The sequence below is a fragment of the Tamandua tetradactyla genome, chromosome 16 (genome assembly GCF_023851605.1).
Source record: "Tamandua tetradactyla isolate mTamTet1 chromosome 16, mTamTet1.pri, whole genome shotgun sequence".
In the NCBI taxonomy this organism is placed as follows: Eukaryota; Metazoa; Chordata; class Mammalia; order Pilosa; family Myrmecophagidae; genus Tamandua; species Tamandua tetradactyla.
Window position 1 is genome coordinate 69,391,849 of NC_135342.1, and position 23,176 is coordinate 69,415,024.

Sequence of the window (23,176 nt, forward strand, 5' to 3'; positions counted from 1 at the left end):
AAATATTTTTAAGGTAAAAAAGTTCTTAGATTATAGTTTAGGAGGTGTTCTAAGGAGATCTATGATGGGGAGTAGAATTTTATCAGAGACGTGATGAAGGGCACAAGGAAAATTGGCCAGAAAGGCAACAAAAAATAATTTTCCTATTCCACTGTATGGTTTTGCCCAAGACTGGCCCTGACTCAAACATCAGTTTCAGCCACTTGTTTTAGTCACTACAGCCCTAAGACCAAAGTCAGAGAGGGTCAACTACTACTGTAAGCTAAGATTAGACATTATACAGCAAAAAGAAGATACATCTAATACTTGCTAAAAATTGGTTTTTCATTTTAAATAATTTGAGTTTTTTAAAACAAATTTTAATTAGAATCAATCTATCATTTTTCATTTAGTTGGGGATAACCACAAAGAATTCATAAGAAGTAAAGTTTGTATAACAGTTCAGCGATAACTCGGTATAAAATATCGTGACAATTAAAGGCCCATTTAAGCCTACTGTCTCAATCTGACCACACAGGAGGAGGTCTCATAATCCTTCCCACCACTCTGCCAGCATTCTCTATATTACTGTCGGAAAAGCCTTCTGGGAAACTTAATGATAATTAATTTAGGGACAAATAGTTCCTTAATAACCCAGGAACATATAGATAATTTCAGGTGATTTTTTAATAAACTGGTCCACTCAAATAAGTACTTAAGTATATACCTAGTAAAAACACAAAAACTTTTAGAGATCAACTTTAGAGTGCCTTACAAGTGGAAAAATATAACAAGATCCGAAGCCTTTAGAAGCATCCCTTAATTTGTGACAAACATCAGAACACCAAGAAAGACCTGAAGTTAAATTAATTACTCTACCTGAAATAATGGGAATCAACTCAATGAATGAGGATTACAAGTATGTAGGGTAAATGGGGAGTAAATGGGGAGTGAAGAAAATGAAATTAAAATCCCTACAATTTATAGCAGTGAAAACCAACTGAAAGGAACAAAGCAATGGTCTATCTTAAGCTAATTATGAAAGTCAAACACCATCAAAGGAGTACTAATTTAGCTGCTGTGCATGGCAGACAGGGAGACAAAGAAGAATGCACCGGAAGGAATAAGAATCAAAGGCCATGGCTCTGCTGCTTACCCGTTCCTTGTAGTAGAAGGAGCTAATAGAGACCTGTTCTTTCTCGCTGCGAGTGGGGCTCCCACTGTATAAACGAAGGTTCCCAGGAGCCTCAGTGCGGATCTTCATTGGTGCAATCAAGCCAGTATGATAAGCAGACAAGGCTGAGAGAGATCTGTAGATGAAAGCGCAGAATTATCCATACTAGCTTCAAGTCTTTCTGTATTTCTAGGCAGTATTGTTCTTTGCACTTGATGAGACCAAAAGGAAAAGAGGGATAAAATGATAAAACAAAATGCCAATGAAAGAACCAAATAAAACTTCTACAACAGAAAAATGCTTTATCAGCAGAAGACATGCTTATATAATAAATAAACAATTCAAAGAAATCTACAAACTACTAGAACTATTAAGTAAACTTAGGTACGAGGACAATCTACATAAATCTACTGAGTTTCTTTCTATATACTAGAAAGAAGCAAACATTTGGAAAATAAATTTTTAAATCTTCATTTATAATAGCATAAAAAAAATACCTCTCAAAAAATAGTGCACAGAAAAATAACAAAGACCAGACAAGAAAACATTGAATTGTTAACAATGGCTCTCAATGGAACATGAAAAAGGAAAGGAAGGACTTTCATACTTAATTTAAAACTTCTACACTATTTGAGTTATTCCAACATACTATTTACATAATTAAAAAAAATTAAACACTTTTTGACATTGTTAGAAGTATTAATCTTGAGGGACCATGGATAACATTTTTGTTGCTTTTCAAATTTTATTTAATGATCGAATAATTCTGCACCAATAAGGAAAATAGAATTTGCTCCCTTTTAACAATAGCTTTTATCAAGATACTCCTTCTAATGATCAGTAGAAATCTCAGCTTATTGAATTTAATGAACCTTCTTCTTCTTCAAATAAATCTTACCATTGGAATTTACTGATGAACTATAACAAATTGTCCAAAAACAAATTCAGAGGTCATTCCCAGATTTCTGCCCACTTCTGGCCCCATGAGTGTAGATTACTTCTGCATCTCTCAGACTCACCTAGGAGTAGGTTCTGTTGGAGAAACTGCACGATGCATGGTCATAGGCCTTGTGAAATATACCAGATAACCTGACAAAGGAGATGGCACATGTGGACATCAGCATGAATGAGCTGGCCATAGGAAATCCTAAGGCAATAGTGATCAATCTTTTTTCTATCTCAGTATACATGCGATAAATAAATAGATGCATTTTCATAGGTGCAAAAGATCATGACTGTAGTGATTCTTTTTACATGGGCAGGCACCAGGAATCGAACCCGGGTCCTCTGGCATGGCAGGCAAGCATTCTTGCCTGCTTAGCCACCATGGCCCACCCTGTAGTGATTATTAACAGGAGCAAAGGTCATACTCTTCAGAATCCAGGGGAGACAAGAGGTACACCTTGCAGGCATATATTTCCTGAGTAGAGGATCTGCAATCTCTTGAGAATCAGTGCTCTCAGTAGGAACTCAAATCCAAGCTCATCAAAATGAAGAAACTTAAGACTATATTTTGATGAACATTTTTAGGATATGTCCACAGACATTAATTTGGCATCAGACAATATAATGCTAACTACAAGAGTCATTTTGAGTTCAAAGGAAATCAAAATAAACAAAAATTCTCTAATGGAGAGGTTTTACAGAATATATTACATTCTTAGCTGCTCTCTCTACATCTAGAATCAGAGAGCCTAAAACAGACCAACCTGCTCCACAGAACCTGGCCCCAGAAGTCCTAGGAAAGGGAATATTGGCATCCTGGTATGACCCATAGGCTGTAGTTACCCGAGCAAATGTTGGTAAGGGTGGTGTAACAGAGTTTGGGAGAGCAAAAGGGTTGCTGGAAGCACTGTCTTCTTGGTTCTGAAATTTAAAAATCAACAACAAAAAAATACAACCTGTCTGAAAGTTGAATTACAAAATAAAGACAGTATTACAAAATCAGGTAGTCCAAACAGATACTTGTACACCAATATTCATAACGGCATTATTCACAATAGCCAAAAGGTAGAGGCAACCCAAGTGTCCATGACAGATGAATGGATAGACAAAATGTACTATATACACAAAATGGACTATCATTCAACTGTAAAAAGAAATGAAGTTCTGATATATGCTATAACGTGGATGAACCTTCCCATCATGTTGAATGAAATAAGCCACACACAAAAGGACAAACATTGTGTGACTTCACTTATATGAAATACCAAGAAAAGCAAATTCACAGAGACAGAAAGTAGATTACAAGTTACCAGGGATGGAGGGAGAAGAATGGAGAGTTCTTGCTTAATGGGTATGGAGTTTCTATTTGGGGTGACAAAGAAATTTTGGTAATGGATGGTGGCGATGGAAGCACAATATATTACATATAATTTAGTCACAATATTGTGAATGATATTATCAGTGAATTGTATACATGGAAGTGGTTAAAATGGGAAATTTTATATTGTACACATGTTACAATAATTTTTTTTTTTTAATCAGGTAGCCCAAGATTTTAGGGAGCAAGAAATGAAACAAAACATTAAAGCCTATGTTGAGACAACAATTCATTCTTCCTACCACAAAAGACTCAAGACAGGAGACAAGCTGGCGCAGGCAGGGCTCCAAACAACTCTGGTTGCGTTTCACTTTCTGCAGGGAAGTGTCTTTCAGGATCTGGAAAAGGCAAGATAGCAACATATTTGTCTCGATTTGCTTTCATTCTGCAAAGCAGTCAGAGGTAACTGGACCATGGTTATGTCCGAGGCTTCCAACACCTATAGAGGCTCAAAGAGGATGACTTATCTCTGAGGTCTCTTAAGGAAGCCCTTTCCTTAGCCAGGGCAAGGACATATGCTGGTTTTAAGAGGGCACCTTTCTTGAAACAGGATGACCGTTCTTTCTTTGTAGTGAATTCAATCCTCTTCCTCTCTCCTAACCCTTAAAACCCACCATGAAGAAAGTTCAGTATCTTAGTATATACACTGGGCTGGAATGAAAATTGCTCTGAGTGATACAAGCCAGGGGGAAAAGATTTCACTTTAGTGAAAATTATAATGTCTTTATTTTTTGTCCTTTAAAAATATAAATCCTAATATTTTAAGGCATATGCCATAGATATTTGTGGATATACACACACTGAAGATAGGCATATAAATTAGGCCAGTGCTGTCCTACTCACATGAGCTTCTGAGTATATGAAATGTGGCCATTCCAAATTAAGATGTGCTAAGTGTAAAATTGATACCAAAAGCTGAAGGCAGTACAAAAAAAGAATAACATTTTTATATTGATTATATGTTGATAAGATAATATTTTGGATATCCTAGAAATTAATTTTATCTGTTATTTTTTATTTTTTAATGTGGCTACTAGAAAATTTAAAATTACATGGGGCCTACATTATATTTCTATCAGACAGCTCTGAAACAGACCTTTAAAGACACTTCTTTATTGTTTTTATACCAACAGAAAAATTTATCTTTTTTATAGGTCTAAACGAGGCACTGAAATATGCATATTTCAATTATAAAATGTCAAATAACAAAATCTCGTGAATTAGAATTTCAGAGATCCTTAAGTTCTATGAAAATTTTCTTGGTTACATAAATCCCAACAAGATAAGATGGAATGATCAAGTGTGTACAATCTAAACTGGGCAAAAGATGAACACTCAGGTCAGCCTAATTTTGTTAGGACATTTCACAGTTACTTCATACATGACACTGCTCAAACTGAAAAAAGGTCTATTGTGACCTGCTTATTCGGCTTTTTAATGGATATTCTGCCTGATTAGCTCTAGACGAGCTGACAAATTAAGCTCTTGTAACTGTAGGGCTAAAGACTGGATGTTAGGCTGTACTATTTCCATTCAGAGAATGCTACCCTATCACATCTTGCCTGTGTAGTTAGCCAGCCTCATGCTAGGATAACACAGTCTCCTTTTATTGAAGACATTTTTTAAAAATGACTTAACATATTTCTTTTCTGATAATAGAATGCCTTTTAGTTTCAGAATAGATCTTGCTTATTATTTCCAGATAAATGAAACTGAATTGAAGAGTTCTTATCCTGGGATTAATGGATAATTTTAATGAGATCTGTGAACCTGAAATTATAGCAACATTTGGATAAATTTTTCTGGGAAAGGATCCGTAGTTTTTACTAGAATTTCAAAGGGGGTCTGCGGCCCTCAAAAAGGTTAAAAACCACTGCTCTAGTATTTTCTCCACAAAATGAGTGACAAGCACAGTAGTTATATTGTGAATACTAAAATGTGTAAGGAACAGATGACTTCCAAATATCATCTATCAGAGTTTCATTCAACTTTACTAGATGCACATGAGCAGAGCTCTTCTCTTAAAACCTTGTAGAAAAATTTTGAACATAGATCCCCACCTTTAGCAGCTTAGCTTTCATTGTGGATGTGATGGTGGTGGGATTAATAAACTGGAAGGAAGGGGCGGCGTTGTTTGGGTACTGTGCAGGAAATTTCACGAGCATCTTGACGCGGTGGTTGCTGCAGTGCACAGACACTGTGCAGCTCCTATCTGCCGCATCCATCTGCAAGAGACAAACCACAACTGCTCTGGAGATGAACCTCAAAGGGTTTGCAGGTGCAAATGGATTAAAATAAGCTAGCTCAATGCTAGTCTATGTTCCTGGTATTAAGGTAAGAGTCTACAAAGATAAGTGAATTTGGAAGATTTGGATGACAAATTCATTTTCAAAACAGATTTTTAATTTTAGGAGCTACTTAACATGTTCAACATATTCTGACTTAAAGCAGGAAGACAAGTTAAAAAGTACTCCTGGGAAAATCCATAGAGACAGAAAATACATTGGTGGTTGCCAGGGGCTGGGATGAGGGCAAATGGGGAGTGACTGCTAATGAGTACAGGGTTTCTTTTTGGTGGGATGAAAACATTTTGGAACTAGATGGTGGCAATAGTTGCATGACTTTGTGAATGTACTAAGGACCACTGAATTGTAAACTTTAAAAGGATGAATTTTATGGCATGTGAATTATCTATCAGTAATAAAAAGAAAAGTACTCTTGGGAAAGGAATTAAGATCACTTTCTTCAATGAAAGCACTAGGTATCCACACTGTTCTCAACTGGGACAAAGGGAGCATAAACTGAGTTGATACAGTTAATCAAAGAATCCTTTATCTCTGCAATTTCTTGAGCTGTCACCCAGAAAATGCAGTTGGGGTATAGTGAAAAGAGCAACATATATGGGAAATATGGAAATGTGGATTAAAATATTATCTCTTCTACAAAACTGCTGCTAAACTTGGACAAACTGCTCCCTTTTGTGGTGTCTTCATCTGTAAAGTTTTCTCATATGTAAAGTAGGGATAAAACTACTTATTACTAAGATTAGTAATTACTTGTTTTCTAACAGCACATATCCCAGCCAACTGTTATCTGAATCTGGGCAAATAAAAAATTAATCAAGCTTTAAAACTCCTTCATGGAGAGATTCTTAATTCTATGAAGCAAAGACTTTAGATACCTGCCCAAAAGGGAAGGAGCAAACTTCCTTGTGCTAAGTGAACAACGAGGCTTTGGTTACCTTCTTATAAAAAATCTAAGTAACTGGATAATGACCAGCTTGTAAGGGAAGAAAGTACAGCATGATGAAAAGAGCCTTAGAGAGTAAGGAGGTTCGGATTCTACACTCAACTCTGCCATTAACCTCACTGGTGACCCTGGCAAGTCATAGCCTTTCTAAGTATCTGCATATAGAGTAAAACGAGGTATTGAAGCATCTAAGGTGATGCTAAAGCACACAAACATCAGTTTAGTTCTTGGCTCAACTTGTGAGAAAATAATAGAGTAAAAAAAAAAGTTAGCATCTGTAAACATTTATATCTCTAGAAAACGTAGAAAACAAAAGATCAAGCAGGAGACTCACCTATCAGAGCAGCAAAGCTATTTGTTAGCCAAAATCATAGCTGAAAAATTCTCCTCTCCCACAAACTGCTGTCGGCAATCATAGGAGACAGCTCATTGAAACACTGCATACCTCCACATTGACATTCCGGATTTGCACATTGATCAGGGAAAACTCCTGCTGCAGAGTCTGAGGTAGCCCCAACTGATCCGATTTCCTGTCTTCCAGGAGATTGCTAGCGGGATCCTCCTTTGAGGCTATCAGAAAAGAGAAGTTCAATTGTTGGAAAACATTTTTGAAAATGAGTCAGAGAGCAATTTCAGGGTATCTACACTTTCCAAGCATTTGAGAAAAATAGAGAGCTGAAAAACCAATGAAAAAATAAATGATTTCGGTTAGATTTGAAGAGGCAAGGAAAATGCTCATCCTGACAGTGAAAATGCTCTTCCTGACAGAACACAGACTTTCTTCTGGGGGGATGTCTTCTGAGGCCAGCAAGAACTGGGCACTTGGCACCTGAGTGTCAGGTCTATGGCCACACATACATTGTCTAAGTTCTTCTCAATTTATGATCAATTTAGGATGTTTGACACATTCCAAACAATGCACCCATAATAAGTGACAGCAGGTGTGAAAAACTGGAATTAAGATACTAGATACTATTTTATGCAGAAATATCTTAGAGATGAAGAGAAGAAAGGATTAAGTGGGATTTTTCCCCCCAGAACGGTACAATGACTCATTCTATTTATTCAGCTAGAAACAAATAAGTTAGAATGTGCAATCCATAGTAAGATGAATAGGCACTTTCAGACTGTAACAAAACAACATAGCTCTAAATCAAATGAGTCGAAATTCAGTATTGGTTACATCTGATGGAAAGTATGATATTCTCTGCTTTTCTCTGTGTAAAATATTTCATTTTAAAAGTTATAAAAGTCTGGTAATATGATGGACTAGGTAAAGCACAGACAGACCCTACTATTGAAAATGAGGGATAAAAACATTCCTGAAAAACCTTATAATATTGGCTATAAATGTCATAATTATTGAAGCTAGATAATGGATATATATATATATATATATATAGGGTTACATTACACTATTCTCTCTATTTTTATGTGCTTAAAGGAGGTTAAGCCACATGGAGTACATAAGAAACACTAACAGATGTTTAGTTGGAATTCAAGAAGGAGAGGACATAACAGAATTAATTTTTCTTCTTTTTTTTTTAGTTTTTAATTTTTTAAAACATAACAACATACAAACATGAACATTCATACTGTATGATCATTCCATTCTTGGTATATGATCAAAAACTCACAATATCATCACCATGATTATTCTTAGAACATTTGTATCAATTCAGAAAAAGAAATAAAAAGAAAAAAGAAAAAAACTTATACGTATCATACCCCTTACCTCTCCCTCTCACTGACTGCTAGAATTTCCATCTACTCAATACATTCTAGACTTTGTTTCCCTTATTTTTTTTATATGCCTAACACTCCCTTTCATTGATCACACGCATGTCATTCTACTAAATTTATTTTAACGTTTGCTCCTCCTATTATTTATTTATTTTTAATACCTATGTTTTACTCATCTGTCCATACTGTAGATAAAAGGAGCATCAGATACAAGATTTTCACAATCACACAGTCACGTTGCAAAAGACATATCATTATACAATCATCTTCAAGAAACATGGCTACTGGAACACAGCTCTATGTTTTCAGGCACCTTCCTCCAGCCTCTCCAATACATCTTAACTAAAAAGATGATATCTATATATATGTATAAGAATTAATTTTTGATGGGTTACTGCTGAGAATTTTCTAGCACTAAAACAGTAACAGACTGAAGAAGTCTAAAAAGCCCAAGCCAGCCAGATGATTAAAAAGAAACCCACAGTACCTAAGCCAGGTAAGCCCTGAAACCCAAAGGGGCAGCCTCTCCAGAACATCAACTAGTTTCATCCCTCTGTCCTATATATCAATAGCCCTTCCCAATATGAAAATATTAGAATGGGAAAAACCCAAATACCTCTAAAGATTGAGAGAAAGATCGAAGGAGAAGGTGGAGTTATAACAGAGAAGACAGGATTTAACAAATGAGTATGACTACTGAATCATTATATTGATATTTCTTTTAGTCTCCAGTGTATTGGAGCAACTAGAAGGAAAAACCTAAAATTGTAGAATTGCAACCCATACCAAACTCTGATATCTGTTCTACAAATAATTGTTGTGGTGGGCTTTGAAATTTAATTTACTGCTTTTTTTTATGCATGTCATCTTTCACAATAAAAAAAAAAAACATAAAAGAAAAAAAAAAGAAACCCGCACACATCTTCTCAACATGAAAAAGTCACAACAGGCATTGCCCAAAGATCTCTATAGACTGGAAGAAGGATCAAAGGAGAAGGAGGAGGTATAACAGAGAAAACAGGATTTAATAAATGAATACGGCTGCTGAGTTACTTTATTAATATTCCTTCTAACCTCCAGTGTTTGGGAGCAGCTAGAAGGAAAAAAATTGACATGATGGAATGGTAGCCCATGACAAATTTTGGGATCTGTTCTGAAACTACTTGTTGAAGTGTGCTTTGAAAATTGTTGCTTTTTTCTTTCTTTGCTTTGTATATATATTATACAATTAAGAAAAAAGAAAGAAATGAAATGCAGAGAGAGACTCAGAGGAAGAAGTCAGAAGTTGAAGTCAACGGAACCAAGAATAAAAGGGAAAGAGGAGGAGGTACTGCCATGTGCCTTCCCCTGTGGCAGAGGAGCCAAGGATCACTGACAGCTGGCCCCAGAAAGCCAATCTTCAGAGAGAAGGCTTTGCCTTGATGATGCCTTGATTTGGATTTTCTTTTAGTCTGAAAGCTGTTAGCAAAGGAATTCCCATCGTTTAATCCAAAAAAAAGAAAGAAAGAAATTCACACCTAATCATAAAGAGAGCACAGAGAATCAAAAGTAGTAAAAACATCTTAAAGCAGTCAAAGGGATAAGTCACATTGATTTTAGTTGGGGCAGCCAGATTTGAGAGCTCACTTCTCAATGCCAACAATGGAAGCCAAAGGTACTGCAATGGTATCTTCAGTGTGCGGGAAGAAAAATGCCAAACTAGAATTCTGTACCCAACAAGATATTTTTACATGATAAGGATAAATAAAGACATTTACAGAATGACTACTACCAGCAGACCATCATTAAAGGAAATTGTTAAGTGTGCTTCAGATAGAAGGAAAATTATCCCAGATAGGATACCTGGGATGCAAGAGCATGGCAAATATAAGGATAAATATAAGTGATTATTAGTTTTAAATTTATTTTATTTATTAAACATACCAACATACAAACACAAACATTCTTATCATATGATCATTCCATTTTATATATATAATCAGTAATTCACAATATCATAACATAGTTGTATACTCATCATCATGATGATTTCTTAGAACATTTGCATCAATTCAGAAAAACAAATAAAAAGAAAAAGGAAAAAAATTCATACATACCATAACCATTACCCCTCCCATTCATTGATCACTGGCATTTCAATCTACTAAATTTATTTTAACATTTGTTTCCCTTATTATTTTTTAAATTTTTATTAATAAAACCAATCAACATGCAATATGAACATTCTCTTTTTATCACATAGTTGTATATTCATCATCATGATCATTTCTTAGAACATTTGCATCAATTCAGAAAAAGAAACAAAAAGAAAACAGAAAAAATTCATACATACCATACCCCTTACCCCTCCCTTTCATTGATCACCAGCATTTCAATCTACTAAATTTATTTTAACATTTACTCCTCTAATTATTTATTTATTTTTAATCCATATGTTTTACTCATCTGTCCATAAGGTAGATAAAAGAAGCATCAGACAGAAGATTTTCACAATCACACAGTTACATTGTGAAAGCTATATCATTATACAATCATCTTCAAGAAACATGGCTACTGGAACAAAGCTCTATATTTTCAGGCAGTTCCCTTCGGACTCTCTGTTACATCTTAACTAAAAAGGTGATATCTATTTAATGTTTAAGAATATCCAGGATAACCTCTCGACTCTGTTTGGAATCTCTCAGACACTGACACTTTATTTTGTCTCATTTCTCTGTTCCCCCTTTCGGTAGAGAAGGTTTTCTCAATCCCTCAGTGCTGAGTCACAAAATGAATCTAGGATTTTTGTCCCATATTGCCAGGAAGGACCACACCCCTGGGAGTCATGTCCCACACAGAGAGGGGGAGGACAGTGAAATTGCTTGTTGTGTTGGCTGAGAGATAGAGAGGCCACATCTGAGCAACAAAAGAGGTTCTCTTGGGGGTGACTCTTAGCATAATTTTAGCAGGCTTAGCCTATCCTCTGCAGAATTAAGTTTCATATGAACATACCCCAACATTGGGGGCTCAGCCTATTGCTTTGGTTGTCTCCAATGCTTTTGAGAACATCAAGAATTCTCCACTTGGGGGAGCTGAATTTTCCCCCTTTCTCATCATTCCCCCAAGGGACTTCGCAAATACTTTTTTATTCTCTGTTTAAATCACTCTGGGATTTATCGAGACATCACTCTGGACAAACCTACAAAATCTCATGTCCTACTCAAGGTTCCATGTATTTGCGGTATTCAATTAAGCTGTCCACATAATTATATTAGGAACTGCACTAGTCAAAAAATAAATTTTGTACCAAATAAACCTTTTTTGCTATAGTCTTACACATAATTTAAGTTGTAAAATATTAATTACCATCTATTTTCAACACCCTGCAGTATTGACATTCCTTTGTTCTTCCTCATGCAAAAACATTTTTAAATCTGTACATATAGTCACTATCATTATACATTCTAGGCATTCCTAGATTACACCATCTCAGTCTTTATCGTCTATTTTTCCTGGTGATTTCATTTGTGCTCCCAGCTCTCCTCTCTCTATCATGCTCACATTCAGCTTCATTCAGTGTTCTAACATTATTTTACTACAGTTAGGTGGTATTGTGCTATACATTTCTGAATTTTTACAATCAGTCCCATTGCACAATCTGTATCCCTTCAGTTCCAATTACCCAATATCTATCCTATTTCTACCTCCTGATGACCTCTGTTCTTAAATGAAATTCTCCAAATTCCTTCATTAATGTTAGTTCATATCAGTGAGACCATACAATATTTGTCTTTTGCTTCTGGCTAATCTCACTCAGCATAATGTCCTTAAGGTCCATCCATGTTGCTACACACTTTATAACTTTATTTTGTCTTACAGCTGCACATTATTCCATCGTATGTATATACCACATTCTCAGGTATCCTCTGAGTAGATACCTAGCAATGGTATTGCCGGGTCATATGGCAGTTCTATACTTAGCTTGCTAAGGACACGCCAAGCTGCTTCCACAGAGATTGTACCATTGGACATTCCCACCAACAGTTGATAAGTCTGCCTCTTTCTCCACATCCTCTCCAGCACTTGTCGTTTTCTGTTTTATTAATAATGGCCATTCTGGCAGGTGTGAGATTATATCTCATGGTGGTTTTCATGTGCATTTCCCTAATAGCCAGGGAAGTTGAGCATCTTTTCATGTGCCTTTTGGCCATTTGTATTTCCTCTTCTGAGAAGTGTCTGTTCAAGTCTTTTGCCCATTTTGTAATTAGATTGGCTGTCTTTTTGTTGTTAAGTTGAACAATCTCATAATAAATTCTGGATACTAGACCTTTATCTGATATGTTGTTTCCAAATATTGTCTCCCATTGTGTAGGCTGTCTTTTTACTTTCTTGACGAAATTCTTTGATGCACAAAAGTATTTAGTTTTGAGGAGTTCCCATTTATTTATTTATTTATTTATTTATTTATTTATTCAATGCTTGTGCTTTTGGTGTAAGGTCTAGGAAACCGCCTCCTATTATAAGATTTATAAGATATTTCCCTATATTTTCTTCTAACAGTTTTATGGTCTTAGATCTAATGTTTACGTCTTTGATCCATTTTGAGTTAATTTCTGTAGAGGGTGTGAGATATGGATCCTCTTTCATTCTTTTGCATATGGATATCCAGTTCTCTGGGCACCATTAATTGAAGAAACTGTTCTGTCCCAAGTGAGTTGGCTTCACTGCCTTATCAAAGATGAATTGTCCATAGATGAGAGGGTCTATATCTGAACACCCTATTCAATTCCATTGGCCAGTATATCTATCTTTATGCCAGTACCATGCTGTTTTGACCACTGTAGCTTCATATCATGCATTAAAGTCAAGTAGCGTGAGACCGCCGACTTCATTTTTCTTTCTCAGGATACTTTTAGCTATTCAGGGTATCCTGCCCTTCCAGATAAACTTGGTTATTGGTTTTTCTATTTCTAAAAAGTAAGTTTTTGTGATTTTAATTGGTATTGCATTGAATCTGTAAATCAATTATGTAGAATTGACATCTTAACTATATTTAGTCTTCCAGTCCAGGAACATGGTATACCGTTCCATTTATTTAGGTCTTCTGCAATTTCTTTTAAGAATTTCTTGTAGTTTTCTTTGTATAGGTCTTTTGTCTCTTTAGTTAAATTTATTCCTAAATATTTTATTCTTTTGGTTGCAATTGTAAATGGATTTTTTTTCTTGATTTCCCCCTCAGATTGTTCATTACTACTGTATAGACACATTACAAATTTTTGAGTGTTGATCTTGTAACCTGCCACTTTGCTGTACTCATCTATTAGCTCTAGCAGTTTTGCTGTGGATTTTTAGGGGTTTTCAACATATAGTATCATTTCATTTGCAAACAGTGATAGTTTTACTTCTTCCTTTCCAATTTTGGTGCCTTGTATTTCTTTTTCTGGTCTAATTGCTCTGGCTAGAACTTCCACCACAATGTTGAATAACAGTGGTGACAGTGGACATCCTTGTCTTGTTCCTGATCTTAGGGGGAAAGCTTTCAATTTTTCCCCATTGAGGATGATATTAGCTGTGGGTTTTTCATATATTCCCTTTATCATTTTAAGGAAGTTCCCCTGTACTCCTATCCTTTGAAGTGTTTTCAACAGGAAAGGATGTTGAATCTTGTCAAATGCCTTCTCTGCATCAATTGAGATGATCATGTGATTTTTCTGCTTTGATTTGTTGATATGGTGTATTACATTAATCGATTTTCTTACGTTGAACCATCCTTGCATACCTGGGATGAATACTACTTGGTTATGGTGTATAATTCTTTTATGTGTTGCTGGATTTGATTTGAGAGAAGTTTGTTAAGGATTATTGCATCTATATTCATTAGAGAGATTGGTCTGTAGTTTTCTTTTTTTGTAAAATCTTTGTCTGGTTTTGGGATGAGGTGATGTTGGCTTCGTAGAATGAGTTACGTAGCTTTCTCTCCTCTTCAATTTTTTTGAAGAGTTTGAGCAGGATTGGTACTAATTCTTTCTGGAATGTTTGGTAGAATTCACATGGGAAGCCATCTTGTCCTGGATTTTCTTCTTGGGGATCTTCTTAATGACTGATTCAGTTTTTTTTACTTGTGCTTGGTTTGTTGAGGTCATCTATTTCTTCTTGAGTCAGAGTGGGTTGTTCGTGCCTTTCTAGGAGGTTGTCCATTTCATCTACATTGTTGTATTTATTAGAATAAAGTTGTTCATAGTATACTATTATTACTTCCTTTATTTTTGTGGGTCAGTGGTTATGTCTCCTCTTCCATTTCTGATCTTATTTATTTGCATCCTCTCTCTTCTTCTTTTTGTTACTCTTGCTAAGGGTCCATCAATCTTATTGATCCATATCTCACACCCTCTACAGAAATTAACTCAAAATGGATCAAAGACGTAAACATTAGATCTAAGACCATAAAACTGTTAGAAGAAAATATAGGGAAATATCTTATAAATCTTATAATAGGAGGCGGTTTCCTAGACCTTACACCAAAAGCACAAGCATTGAATAAATAAATAAATAAATAAATAAATAAATGGGAACTCCTCAAAACTAAATACTTTTGCGCATCAAAGAATTTCATCAAGAAAGTAAAAAGACAGCCTACACAATGGGAGACAATATTTGGAAACAACATATCAGATAAAGGTCTAGTATCCAGAATTTATTTTGAGATTGTTCAACTTAACAACAAAAAGACAGCCAATCTAATTACAAAATGGGCAAAAGACTTGAACAGACACTTCTCAGAAGAGGAAATACAAATGGCCAAAAGGCACATGAAAAGATGCTCAACTTCCCTGGCTATTAGGGAAATGCACATGAAAACCACCATGAGATATAATCTCACACCTGCCAGAATGGCCATTATTAATAAAACAGAAAACGACAAGTGCTGGAGAGGATGTGGAGAAAGAGGCAGACTTATCAACTGTTGGTGGGAATGTCCAATGGTACAATCTCTGTGGAAGCAGCTTGGCGTGTCCTTAGCAAGCTAAGTATAGAACTGCCATATGACCCGGCAATACCATTGCTAGGTATCTACTCAGGGGACATGAGGGCAAGGACACAAACGGACATTTGCACACCAATGTTTATAGCAGCATTATTTACATTTGCCAAGAGATGGAAACAGCCAAAATGTCCATCAACAGATGAGTGGCTAAACAAGCTGTGGTATATACATACGATGGAATATTACGCAGCTGTAAGACAGAATAAAGTTCTGAAAAATGTAACAATATGGATGGACCTTAAGGACATTATGCTGAGTGAGATTAGCCAGAAACAAAAAGACAAATACTATATGGTCTCACTGATATGAACTGACATTAGCGAATGAACTTGGAGAATTTCAGTTGGTAACAGAGACCATTAGGAGATAGAAATAGGGTAGATATTGGGTAATTGGAGCTGAAGGGATACAAACTGTGCAATGGGAATGGAATTGATTGTAAAAACTCAGAAATGGATAGCACAATACTACCTAACTGTAATACAATAATGTTAGAACACTGAATGAAACTGAATGTGAGAATAATAGAGGGGGGAGGGCTGGGAGTACAAATGAAATCAGAAAGAAAGATAGACAATAAAGCCTGAGATGGTATAACCTAGGAATGCTTAGAGTATATAATGATAGTGACTAAATATACAAATTTAAAAATGTTTTTGTATGAGGAATAACAAAGGAATGTTATCACTGCAGGGTACTGAAAATAGATGGTATTTAATATTTTTAAATTTAATTTATCTGTAAGACTAAAGCAAAAAATGTTTATTTGGTACAAAATTTATATTTTGACTAGTGCAGTTCCTAATATAACTTATGTGGACAGCATAATTGAACATCATAAATACATGGAATCTCAAGTAGGGCATAAGATTTTGTAGGTTTATCCAGAGTGATGCCCCATTAAACCCCTGAGTGATTTGAACAGTGAATAAAAAAGTATTTGCAAAGTCACCTTGGGGGAATGGTGTGAAAGGGGGAAAATTCAACTCCCTCAAGTGGAGAATTCTTGATATCCTCACAAGCAGTGGAGACAACCAAAGCAACAGGCCGAGCCCCCGATGTTGGGGTATGTTCATATGAAACTTAATTCTGCAGAGGATAGGCTAAGCCTACTAAAATTATGCTAAGAGTCGCCCCCAAGAAAACCTCTTTTGTTGCTCAAATGTGGCCTCTCTCTCAGTCAACACAACAAGCAAACGCACTGTCTTCCCCCGTCTACGTGGGACATGACTCCCAGGGGTATGGACCTTTCTGTCAATGTGGGACAGAAATACTAGAATGAGCTGGGACTCAGCACTGAGGGATTCAGAAAACCTTCTTGACCAAAAGGAGGAAGAGCAAAATGAGACAAAATAAAGTGTCAATAGCTGAGAGATTCCAAACAGAGTCAAGAGGTTATCCTGGAGATTATTCTTACACATTAAACAGATACCACCTTGTTAGTCAAGATGTAATGGAGAGGCTGGAGAGAACTGCCTGAAGATGCAGAGCTGTGTTCCATTATCCACATTTCTTGAAGATGATTGTATAATGATATAGTTTTCGCAATGTGACTGTGTGATTGTGAAAACCTTGTATCTGATGCTCCTTTGATCTACCTTATCAACAGACGAATAAAACATACAGAATAAAAATCAATAATAGGGGGAACAAATGTTAAAATAAATTTACTAGACTGATATGTTACTGATCAATGAAAGGGAGGGGTAAGGGGTATGGTATGCATGAATTTTTTTCTGTTTTCTTTTTGTTTCTTTTTCTGAATTGATGTAAATGTTCTAAGAAATGATCATGATAATGAATATCCAACTACGTGATGATATTGTGAATTTACTGATTATATATGTAGAATGGAATGATCATATATTAAGAATGTTTGTGTTTGTTTTTATGTATTTTTAAAAAATTAATTTAAAAAACGTATAATCAGAAAGGAAAAACAGAGAGCAATGACAATAGCAACCAATATTAGGAATGAAAAAATATGTCTTCAGATGCTACAGACAGTAAAAAGATTACAAGATATTTAAAAAACAACTCTATGCTTCTGAACTTACATATTAAATGAAAAGAAAAAGTTCCTGAGAAAACAGTTTACCAAAACTGACCAAACAAGAATTCAACAACTATTAAAAGAATTGAATGAGTAGTCAAAAATTTTCCACAAAGAAAACTCTAGGCTCAAAAGGCTTTACCAGCAAGTTCAACCAAACACTAAGGAAGAATAATGTACTTCTAGAAAACAGAAAATAAGGAAAATAAATGAACTTTACTAAATATATATATATATATATATATATATATATATATATTTCCATGCTTCAGAAACAAAGAGAAAACAAATTTTTAGAATCCATTTTTAATTCTCTAAAAAAAAACCAAGTTCCAAGAAATAAAACTTATAAAAAATGGACAAAATCTCTATGGGGAAAATTATAAAATTTAATTGAGAGATATTCAATACCAAAATAAATAGATAGCATAAAGCATGTTAATGGAGTTAAATCTCACTATTATAAAGTTTTATTCTCCCACAAATTCAGTAAAAATTCAATGTAACTTTAATCTAAATCCCAACCAGTTTCTTTATGGAAGTTACAAGTGAATTATAGCATTTATAGAAAAATCCAAAAGAACTCTTGAAGAAGTTCTTTTGAACTGAACTAGCATTACATTCTACTAAATTTATTTTAACATTTGTTTCCCCTATTATTAATTTTTATTCTGTATGTTCTCTGAAGAAGTTCAAGAGTTGTCCTGCAAGATATCTGGTCTTATTTTAAACCTTTATTAACTGAGATTTACTTAAAGTTACTAAGACATATTATTTACATAGAAACTTCAACCAAAGTTTCTGCAAATTAGGAGAAAAATAATGAGGGCTTTCCAATACAGATTTTTCTGCTAACTCCTCATCATTTCACGGTTTTTCCTCTAAATTGAGTTTTATGTCCTTTTGGTCCACATTAAAGTTTTAAAAAAACCACTGAACATCATAAGATTCATAATCTTCTCCATGTTGAACTACCTTTTAAGAGTCTCCTCTTTAAGTGTGATATGTACTCTCTTGTCTGCTTTACCAAGACTCCCCAACCCACCCCAGACCAATTATGTTAGAATTCTAGGGTTCTGATCTTACTGCAATCACTGCCCCAACTATGAAATGCATAGTCAACAATCTCAGCTAAAACATTTTAGATAAATTACCTTCTTCCTCCCCATGGCTGGAGTTGTGTTGGTGATCAGTATCTTGAGTGTGAAGGGTCTTTTCTGGCTCCGGCAAAAGAGAAATGCTCTCAATGAACTCATCAACACCATCTAATATGTCATTTGCACAAAGCTGAAATAAAGGGTAGAAGATCTAGGTTCAGGGAAGTCATCAGACATGATCATCATGTTTGGTTAAAAAGTTTTCACTTAAAAATGGGAGTCACCAAGGACAGAGAAGCGTCAGGCAAGAAATGGTACAATCTCATGGAACCCTAGGTAGGACATGAAATTTTGTTGGTTTGTCCAGAGTGATGCCCCAATGAATCCCAGAGTGATTTGATCAGTTAGTCGAAAAGTATTTGCAAACTCCCCTTCAGGGAATGGTGAGAATGGGGGAAAATTCAACCTCCCCAAGTTGAATTCTTGATATTCTCACAAGCAGTGTGGACAACGAAAGCTATACGCTGAGCCCCCAGTCTTGGGGTTTGTTCATATGAAACTTAACCCCACAAAGGACAGGTCAAGCCTACTTAAAATTAGGCCTAATAGTCACCCCCAACAGAACCTCTTTTGTTGCTCAGATGTGGCCTCTCTCTCCAGTTAACACAACAAGTAAACTCACCACCCTCCCCCTGTCTACGTGCAACATGACTCCCAGGGGTGTGGACCTTCCTGGCAACATGGGACAGAAATCCTAGAATGAGCTGAGACTCGGCATCAAGGGATTGAGAACAACTGTAGAATGAGCAGAGACCCAGCATCAAGGGATTGAGAAAACATTCTCAAGCAAAAGGGGGAAGAGTGAAATGAGACAAAATGTCAATGGCTGAGAAATTCAAAACAGAGTCGAGAGGTTATCCTGGAGGTTATTCTTACACATTAAGTAGATATCACCTTGTTATCCAAGATGTAATGGAGAGGCTGGAGGGAACTGCCTGAAAATGTAGAGCTGTGTTCCAGTAGCCAAGTTTCTTGATGATGACTGTATAATGATACAGCTTTCACAATGTGACTGTGTGATTGTGAAAACCTTGTGTCTGAAGCTCCTTTTATCTACCTTGCAACAGACGAGTAGAACATATGGAATAAAAATAAGTGATAGGGGGAACAAATGTTGAAATAAATTTAGTTTGAAATCCTGGTGATTGGTGGGGGGGTGGTTTGAGGAGTATGGTATGTATAATTTTTTTTTTCTGTTTTTGTTTTATTTTTCTGTTGTCTTTTTATTTCTTTTTCTGGATTGATACAGGTGTTCCGGGAGGTGATCATGATGGTGAATGTGCAGCTATGTGGGGATGGTGTGAATTACTGGTTGTATATGTAGAATGGAATGAGCAAATGTTAAGAATGTTTGCCTTTCTTTCTTGTAATTTTTTTTTAATTAATAGAAAAAAAAAAAGATGGTACAATCAAAAGGGGCTGTGACCATCATCAACTCTCCCTCATTAAACACACAGGATAATATACTTTATTATTCTATCTTGGAAACTGTCATCACATTCATGGCATATGCAACCCTAAGTAAATATTTTAAACTCCAAAACTTGATGTAGTGACTCAGCTAACCCACAAACAAAAATATCATAACCTCAAAACATTTGAAGCAAATGAAACTTTTTGGAGAAAATCTATTTAAAAGGCAATAAAGTATTGATACTTGATCAAAATGCTCAAGTGACTTCATACTAAGCAGACCTACAAATTCTACCCAGCATTTACTATCTGCTGGGTACAAAGCAGTATCAGAGCACCGCAGGGGACTCGAGAACAAGTGGGACATTATTTCTGCCTTCAAGGAATTTAGCAATCAAATGAGGATAAGACAGAACCCTGTGACCAGTCAGAGCAAAGAAAAGGTCACAAAAGCAGCCCACATGAGGTACCCTAGTGGTTCAGGTAAGAGGCAGATATCTTCTGGCGGTAAAAATTGGAAGTGGTTTCCTAGAATAAGTGTTTTTGAAGGATGTAATGGACTCTAAACTGGCAGAGTACAAGAGTGAGTCTTCCTGTCCATTTAGAGAAAGAGAAAGAAAAGCCCCCAGGTTATTTACTTAGTATGCTACCTACATTTTCATATACCACAGCAAGAGAAAAAAAAAAGACAATGAGTGGCTTTTTGTCCTTAAAGTGCTGAATACTGAAGTTGGCTCTTAAAGTCTTTAAATTCTTAGTGTGGCCTACACAAGCCACTCAGCCAAACAAGGAAGTATGCACTAAATGTATATCGCATATCCTTTAACTTCCACAAATACCAAATCTTTTATGTTTTAAAAAGTTTCTACAGTATCCAATTACATTGCCTCACAACAACATTGAATACATACCCTCTGCATCTGGAAATCCACCCGCCACATTCTCAAGGTCTGATCGCGGGACCACGTAACCAGTTGATAGTCCTTTGACCCTAGAAATAAACAAGAATCCTGGAAAATTTTCTGACTTCAACATGAAATTTGCTACAAGTCAAAATGGATTGAGAATCATTCATTCATTCAACAAATATTTATTGAACATCTCCTGAGTACCTGGCACTATTCTACAGTTTAGGACTACAGGATAAACAAAACAGTCTTCTTTATAGACTCCATATTCCAGTGGAAGAAATAGACAAATATATATATAGTATAATGTCAGTTAGTGATAAGTACTATAAAAAATAACACAGGATGAGAGGACAGAGCCTGAAAGAGGAGCTGTTTTTAGATAGGACTCCCTAAGGAAGTCACATTTGAACAGAAATTTAAATGAAATGAAATAATAACTGGCACATCAGCAGGTGAAGAGAGATGCTGGGATTTAATGTCACACTAAACTTTCACCTCTACAAATATTCTTCCTTTTTTTATATGCTCTTATAGAGCTGAGAATAAATATATTTTTTCTAAAATGAATTGTTTTAAATGTATCATGGCATCTTACAGTTTAAAAGAGTTTTTGGTAAAGAGATGAATCTCCTTATAAAATGAATTACCACTCTCTAATGTTCTTGATTAGCTTTTATTTTTAAATACTAGGTTTTGTCAAAGGGAAATTATTATGTTTATAAAAGATCAGATATTCCAGGATAATTATGTAGTAACTAGAATCTCTTTCATGGTCATCTTCAGAGGGCAAAGAATTTAAAAGTCATTTCATCTAATTCCCTGATTTTTAGGACGGGTAAACTGAGGCAGCAGAGAAAATGGCTTGTCTAAGGTAACAGGATCAGTTCACAGGAAAACAAGATCCTGTTTTCTTTTTGTCATATCAGTTCCTTCTCTGTGTCACTATCTTCAACTAAGCCTTTACTCGCAATTAATCAAAATATCCCTGTTTGTTCCTAACATAACGTAACAGCAACTATTATGAACCAGTCATTGTCTGTTATGAGCTCAACCATCTAGCTTCATATTAACATCAACAATATTCTGACCCTACATCTGGACCCTTTCCATGTCCTTGTCTTTGGGGAAGAAGTATGTTTGATTCCTTTCTGAAGTCAACTCCTTTAACTATGCCTTCCACCTTATTTCCACTTTTCCCTGCCTTCAAATAGAGGGCAGCAAGACTCTGCCATTTGGCGTATTCTACTTCTACACAAAACTGGTTCCCGTTGCTTCTATTTATGATATTTTGCAATGTGACTTGTAGCCTCAATCCACTTTGGACCTCCCCTGTTAATGATCATATGGTTTCTATTTGTTAAGCTAAATGCCTTTCTCTTAATCTGCATTTTGATCCTCCAGTAACACCTGAAACCAATGACTACTCCTTCCTTCATGAAATATCTTTTTTCTTGGCCACAACAACCTGATTCTCTTCCTATGTCTCTAAGACCTGCTTTATCCACAGTAAAAACCAAAATTAAAGCTTGAGGGGGTCCAATAGAAACTGAGAAATAGAGGAGTAAAAATAAACTGGAGCAAAAACATTAGGTTAACAGAGAAGTAAAATACAAGAATAAATGAAGGATAATTACATTTATGAAAAGTTCAAAAGCAAGCAAAACTAAACTATTTTTAGGGATGCATAAGTGGGTGGTAAAACTATTTAAAAAAAAACAGAAATGCCTATCATAAGCATTAAGGACAGTTTTTACCTCTGGGAGAATGGAAGGGGTTGTGATTAGGAAGTTTCTGGGGTTCTGGCAATGTGCTCTTTCTTGATCTTGGTGGTTGCTACATAAATTTTCACTTTATAATTATTTGTGAAACTGTACATGTTTAAACAATTTTCTAGATACATGATAATTTCACACTAAAAAATTTTTTTAACCTATAATTTGTATTCACTATTTCAGTACTGGTTAGATAGTCCCAGGCTATACAACCCACCCCACCAGCTTAAAGAAGAGATGGAAATCTAACAGTGAGATGGCTAAGCATTTCCGATTTCAGTCCCATACTATAGGTCAATCCCTCCTTAGTAGACTGTGGGGAAACTACTTTTTCCATTGGCAAAATGCAAGAGATTAAGTTGAAATGCAAAAACCAAG

At 35.6% G+C, this 23,176-nt stretch overlaps 1 protein-coding gene across 6 annotated transcripts in view; it reads right to left on the reverse strand.

Annotated features, from left to right (window-relative positions):
* Positions 1-23,176, reverse strand: part of WDR59 (WD repeat domain 59) — a 139,017-nt gene that overhangs the window by 31,283 nt on the left and 84,558 nt on the right. For all 6 annotated transcript variants that reach the window (XM_077133033.1, XM_077133031.1, XM_077133030.1 and 3 more), the window contains 8 exons: positions 21,027-21,106; positions 18,700-18,832; positions 7,171-7,295; positions 5,537-5,701; positions 3,719-3,814; positions 2,863-3,019; positions 2,173-2,242; positions 1,136-1,289 (listed from right to left, as the gene is read on the reverse strand). In XM_077133033.1, coding sequence (XP_076989148.1) covers positions 1,136-1,289; positions 2,173-2,242; positions 2,863-3,019; positions 3,719-3,814; positions 5,537-5,701; positions 7,171-7,295; positions 18,700-18,832; positions 21,027-21,106 — 980 coding nt within the window. The remainder of the gene's footprint in view (positions 1-1,135; positions 1,290-2,172; positions 2,243-2,862; positions 3,020-3,718; positions 3,815-5,536; positions 5,702-7,170; positions 7,296-18,699; positions 18,833-21,026; positions 21,107-23,176) is intronic.